Below are 7,045 nucleotides of genomic sequence, written 5' to 3' on the forward strand. Positions count from 1 at the left end.
GCTGCTGAAAGCAGGTTTCTGGCCTTTGTTTACCTTCTGTATTTGAAACAATGTTGCGGTCCTGCTGGCTGAAGCCTGGCTGACTGAAAGGAGGTTTCTGGGGTTTTGTTTAGCTTCTATATTTGTTACAATGTTTCTTAGAGAGCAGCTGCGAGGCCGGCAAGGCTGGCGGGGAACCTGGCTTCCTCCGTCACTGAAGCAAGCAAGCCTCCCTGTTCGCGTCAGCTGTCTGGCTGCCGGCCGCCATCTTGGTTGGGGGTTAATTTGCATATCTCAGTGATTAGCCAATGGGAAGGGTAGCGGCCATATGGCTAATTACCATTTTTCTCTTTTATTAGATAGGATAATAAAATAAATATCCATGAGCACATGATTATAAATAACAGTAAACAAATATATGGGAAAGATGTGACAGCTGTTCCTTAAAGAATTCCAATTAATACATGTAGAAGAAATAAGGGGACTAGAAAATCACTATTAGAATACCATAATGATTGTTGACCATTCATTCATACATGTAAAATTATTGACAAACTTTCAGTAGAAGCAGATTAGTAATTATGAAGGAAGAATGGTTTTGTAGGGGGTGTTGGCAGACACCAAGTTAGCCAAGTGGTCACTGATATATAAATATATACCAGTGATGCATACTTATGTACTATGCTCCTTACTATGATGTATTGAAAGATCATGTCACCTCTGTATCCTGTCCAGTAATGTATAACCTCAAGCAGATCATGAGAAAACATCAGACAAACCCAAGTTGAGGAACATTCTAAAGAATAAATGTCTATGCCTTCAGAGGTTTCAAGGTCATGAAAGATGAAGAAAGACTGAGAAAATGTGACAGATTGGAGAAATTAAGTTAGGAAACATGAAAACTATATGCAATAATAAGATCCTGCCTTGGATTTCAAAACAGTGATCGGGGCCATTGGTGGAAAAACTGATAAAATCTCAATACATCTTGTTCATTAATTGATGGTGTGATGCTGAGGTTTCTTTCTTTTGATAATTTTTCTAAGCTAATGGAAGATATTAGCATGAAGGAATGCTGGTTGAGGGTTTTGCGAAACTATATTAAAATTATCTCAGAAAAAAACATTTTAAAAGTGAGTTTAAGGTGGATGGCATCTTAAATTCAATGAAGTACAATATATAGATTTTGAAGGGAAAATGCAAAAAAAGAGATATGCTAATAAAAATGAAAGAAGCAATTCATGTAGCAATAACCTGGGGGATGGTATCAAGAGCACTATTGAAGAGTTAATGCCACAAAGGAGTGTTCTTTGTTTTCTCTAAGATTGAGCAGTTGGGAGTGAGAGGAAACAGATTTAGAGGTGCAAAGTGGGACAATTGAGAGAGAAGTGACCTGACATCAATAAAGATTGCTGAGGTGGCTGTGCAGCTGTGTCTATGAGGGGGTTGTTTAGCCTCTGTTACCGATATTGAGTACATTATAATGAGACCTGCTGCTTTTTCAAGTTGCATTGGTGCTGAGCCATTGTAAAAAGCAGTTGAAATAAATTGTGGAATTATAGGAAAATAGAAAATGAAAGTCTAGTCAAAATACTTGTTAAATTTGTGTTAAACTATGTAGATGACTAGTGCATGGAGAGTAAAAGTGATTTCCTTCAATAATCAGATTCTAACTGAAAATCCTGTGTATTAATGGACTATTTATCTGACACTATCTCCCAATCATTTCCATTCTCAGCATTTACTCAATTCTGTTATATTTGTAGTTGTCAATAAATGTTCTTTAGTTATTTCATGAATTTTCTACTTATTTTAAAAATTGTCATTTTGGGCATATAGGAAATATATCTTTCTGTATGTTTTAGACAAATGTAAAAGTTCCCATTAGGCATATGTGAATGAATACTGACAAAGGTATATGCAGATTAAATTTTGTTATATAATGCTTATAAAATAAAGGGAGAAAAATAATAGGTTAAAACCATATGAAATTGCTGATATTTGATAATTTTTGTCTATAAACGAGCAATTTCATGCAATTAAAAAAGTGACAGTAGTTAGCTATTGATTTCTAAATACTTTCAGAGTTGAATACCAATTTTATTTTCATTATTTTAAAAATACATACATTGCAATGTATATGTAATATAATGTAATAAGCTGATGGATGCTAGAAGGGAAGGGAATAAAATAGAGGGCAAAAAAAGGTAAAGGAGAATAAGAAATACAAATTTCCAGTTTTAAAATCAGATCACGGGAATGTAATGTATGACAACAGGGAATATAATCAAGAGTATTGTGATAACCTTGTACGTTATCAAATGGTTATGATAAACTTATAGTAATAATTTCTTTAAGTGTTTAAATGTTGAATAACTGTTGTGCACCTGAAATAAGATAACATTGTATATTAACTGTATTTTAATTTAAAAACATTTTATTTACATTGTAAGTTTTTATAGGTGATGGGGAACTATAGCAATTATTTAATACTCAAGCTTACCTTAGCATAAATTACTGATGGATTTTTAAAAGAGGCAATACAGAATCCTGATACATCACATCATTCAACATTATAATGACCTTTTTTATATTTGCTGTTAACAGTCCTCCTGTCAGACGCCAGAGAGGAAGAAGGGATCGACTGTCTCGACATAATTCCATTAGTCAAGATGAAAATTATCACCATCTCCCTTATGCACAGCAGCAAGCAATAGAGGAACCTCGAGCCTTCCACCCTCCGAATGTATCCCCCCGTCTGTTACACCCTGCTGCTCATCCACCCCAGCAGAATGCAGTAATGGTTGACATACATGATCAGGTATAATGACATATGTCCAAGAAATACAGATGCTAAAAGTTGGTGGCAGTTTATTGAACTTATTTGTATTTTATTGTAAATTTCTTTTAATTTTATCAAAAACAGTTTTACCTAATAAGCAATTTTAGACAAGTTTATTATATATAATAATAAAAGTATAATATACTAATTAGATTGGACGTCCTTCTGGGGGACCTTCTGGATGAAGCTGGGGCTGCAAGGGAAACCCGGGTCCCGGACACCTGCTGGCGGCCGGAGGGAAGCCTGGGTTCTGGGTGCCAGAGGGAAGCCGGTGCCGGCAGCCGGGGGGAAGGAAGGCCTACTCTGGCACGAATTTCATGCATTAGGCCTCTAGTCTATATATATAAAAGCCAAAGCAACCAGTCGACCATTTGATAGGTCGACCAGTAACTATAATGCACACTGACCATCAGCTAACCAACGGGCACCAGACGCAGGGCTCTTGGCTAGCGAGACTACCTAGCAGCAGCGCCTGGCCCGGGCTCGGGCTCAGACTCCTCCCCAGCTGCCTGCCACGGTCCAATCCCCGCAGGCCACTCCAAGGGACCCCACCAGTTCCCAAATCCGTGCACCGGGCCTCTAGTTTTTTTTATAAGGATTGAAATGTAAATTCTACACAGCTTCCCTTGGAAGAAAGTTGTACTTTTAAAAATTAGGATCAAAATGCTTTGAAAAATTGATAAAGATGCCACACCTCTTGTGAGCTTGGTTAAGGAACAAAGGACAAATGTAAAGAAGGGTAGGAATAATTAATTAAAAGACATATATCCACACATGGGAAACATTCAAAGAATTTTGTTCAGTTGTAAAATGAAAATAGCACCTATTTCATAAGGGATGTTGGGAGAATTATGAGTTAATTCATTTTGAGCACTTCAACTAGTACAAGTATATTGTACTCAAGTATAAGTGCTCAAGTATATTACTTCATTACTAACTATGATAATGAAATTTTATATATAACCCTGGCGGGGAGGGGGGGGGCAAAAAAAAAACTTAAAGGAAGTTAAAAATTGACTCAAGAATAATAGGAAAATTGGAATTATCACAGTAGTGTGAAGGCTAATTAGAGATTACCATTAAAAAGGCACAGTGACCAGATGGCTTCACAGCTGTTTTCTCAAATCTTCAAGAAACACTTATTTTAATAATATTTAAATGATTCCAGGCTTTTTTTTAAAGGTAATTTTTGTAATGATTTTATGAAGCCAGCGTAATTCTAATACTAAAAGCAAATAAAAGTGGGAATCCCCTCAAAAAACTCTCAAATACATAGGACTTTCTCAACAGACCTATAGAAAACACCATCTACCAATGTATCAAAAGAAAAATAACCTATGACCAAATAAGATTTATTCCCAAGTAAGAGAGGATTGTTTAATATAAAAGTATATTACATCAACAAATAAGAGAAGGAAAACCATACATGATTATATCAAAAGATGTTGAAAAGTCAGTAAAATAGTAATAAAAACTGATAGTTGGCTCATTGACTGAAGGTCACAGGTTCGATTCTGGTCAAGGGCATGTACCTCTTACCTTGTACCTCAGTTGCAGGCTCAAGCCTCGGCCCTGATGTGTGTCTCACATCAGTGTTTTTCTCTCTCTCTGTCTCCCTCCCTCCACTCTCTAAAAATCAGCGGGGAAAAATATCCTCAGGTGAGGATTAAAACAACAACAAAAATTTAATAAAAACTAGGATAAAATAAAATAAGGAAATTAAGTAAAACTAACAGCAAGTATCCTTATTGGTGAGAGATAAATCGGAAACTACAGAGATGCTTACTTTACTCTGTCCATTTTTATTTAATGTTATAGTAGAAGTTCTACCAAATGCAATAAGATAATGTAGTAATTAATGGATATGAAAAATTGAAAGAAATAATTGTATCTTTCTCACCCTCATATAATTGTAGAAGAAAACAGATTCTACTTTAAAAGGTTTTGATATAGTGCCTAAATACAAATTAAATGTACAGAAAGCAGGAACTTACATTGATCAACTGATGAGTAGATAAAACATGTTATATCCATACAATGACTATTACTCAAAAAATAATAAAGTACTAATTCATGCTACACCATAGGTTAATGTTGAAAACATGCTAAGTAAAAGAAGCCAGTCATGGAAGGCCACAGATTGTAGAGTCCATTTATATGAAATGTCTGGAATAGGCAAATTCATAGAAATGGAAAGCAGGAATAAACAGTGATTGCTTATCATTAGTAGAAAAGTACAATAAATAATTTCTTCATACAATGGAATATAATATTACAAGGAATTAATCAGAATTCTGCCAAGAATGTGAGCAATATCTGCAAGATATTGAGCTTATTGGGGTATTGATTCGCAAAACCATACAGGTTTCACGTGTACAACTCAATAAAACATCATCTGCACACTGCATTGTGTGCCTACCACCCAGGGCAATACATTTATCCTTTTACCCAGTAATACCTCTGAAACAAATAAAAGCTACTAATATGTAAGGATATATATACCGTATTCAATGACATTTTTTACAACTAAAGAGGCCCAGTCGTGCACTGGTAGGGTCCCTAGCAGCTGCCGGCTGCCTTTAATAAAAACTAGGATAAAATAAAATAAGGAAATTAAGTAAAACTAACAGCAAGTATCCTTATTGGTGAGAGATAAATCGGAAACTACAGAGATGCTTACTTTACTCTGTCCATTTTTATTTAATGTTATAGTAGAAGTTCTACCAAATGCAATAAGATAATGTAGTAATTAATGGATATGAAAAATTGAAAGAAATAATTGTATCTTTCTCACCCTCATATAATTGTAGAAGAAAACAGATTCTACTTTAAAAGGTTTTGATATAGTGCCTAAATACAAATTAAATGTACAGAAAGCAGGAACTTACATTGATCAACTGATGAGTAGATAAAACATGTTATATCCATACAATGACTATTACTCAAAAAATAATAAAGTACTAATTCATGCTACACCATAGGTTAATGTTGAAAACATGCTAAGTAAAAGAAGCCAGTCATGGAAGGCCACAGATTGTAGAGTCCATTTATATGAAATGTCTGGAATAGGCAAATTCATAGAAATGGAAAGCAGGAATAAACAGTGATTGCTTATCATTAGTAGAAAAGTACAATAAATAATTTCTTCATACAATGGAATATAATATTACAAGGAATTAATCAGAATTCTGCCAAGAATGTGAGCAATATCTGCAAGATATTGAGCAAGAGAAGCAAAATTGAGGACAGTGTTATGTCCCATTTTGTAAAGCATGACAATTAAATATGCTTATGTTGGACTACATATGAACACAAAGAAAAATATGAAGTATATACTGGACTTAGGTTGTATGTACTAAAGTGAAGGGAATGAGAAGGTGGTTAAGTATGAAATCAAAGAAAAGGAGAAGACCACACTTCAGAAAAGATGAGATCTCATTTAAGACAAATTATGTGTTGGGTGTATATATTGAGAAATGAAATATATATGTAAATATTAAAACAACCTAAGATGTCGAAAATCTAAACAGACCAATAGCTGTGGCAGGAATCTATATATGTGTGTGTGTGTGTGTGTGTGTGTGTGTGGTCGAGGGGACAGTTTGCATACTATGCTTTCATTATATAGGATAGGATTATATTTGCATTGGCAAAAGAGTGAAAAGTAGAATGACCATTAGTATAGGAAAAATAGGATTGTGTTAAGTGAGTTTACTTGAAATATCTGGCTAGTATCAAAAAGAATGATTGCATTTAACTCTGAAGAGATATCTAGAATATTAATTGAAAAATAAGTTGCAAGGTAATGTCTCATTTCTATTAAGAAAACAAAAACAAACATGACAATAATTTGTGGGTAAATATGCTTGTATATGTTTGTATGCTTATGGAGAAAGATGCAGAGTATATGTTATTAACATTGTCGTAGGACAGGTAGTATGAGAATAAGACTGACCAAAAGAGAAGGAAATGATTTAACTTTTTAAAAATACTATTCTTCAGCCCTAACCGGTTTGGTTCAGAGGATAGAACGTCAGCCTGCGGACGGAAGGGTCCCAGGTTCGATTCCGGTCAAGGGCATGTACCTTGGTTGCAGGCACATCCCCAGTAAGGGGTGTGCAGGAGGCAGCTGATCCATGTTTTTCTCTCATCAATGTTTCTAACTCTCTATCCCTCTCCCTTCCTCTCTGTAAGAAATCAATAAAATATATTTTAAAATAAATA

At 34.8% G+C, this 7,045-nt stretch overlaps 1 protein-coding gene across 14 annotated transcripts in view; it reads left to right on the forward strand.

Annotated features, from left to right (window-relative positions):
• Nucleotides 1-7,045, forward strand: part of RNF38 (ring finger protein 38) — a 72,902-nt gene that overhangs the window by 39,974 nt on the left and 25,883 nt on the right. For all 14 annotated transcript variants that reach the window (XM_014531504.1, XM_014531502.1, XM_005883953.2 and 11 more), the window contains one exon: nt 2,587-2,800. In XM_014531504.1, coding sequence (XP_014386990.1) covers nt 2,587-2,800 — 214 coding nt within the window. The remainder of the gene's footprint in view (nt 1-2,586; nt 2,801-7,045) is intronic.

This window comes from Myotis brandtii, unplaced genomic scaffold (assembly GCF_000412655.1).
Source record: "Myotis brandtii unplaced genomic scaffold, ASM41265v1 scaffold806, whole genome shotgun sequence".
In the NCBI taxonomy this organism is placed as follows: domain Eukaryota; kingdom Metazoa; phylum Chordata; class Mammalia; order Chiroptera; family Vespertilionidae; genus Myotis; species Myotis brandtii.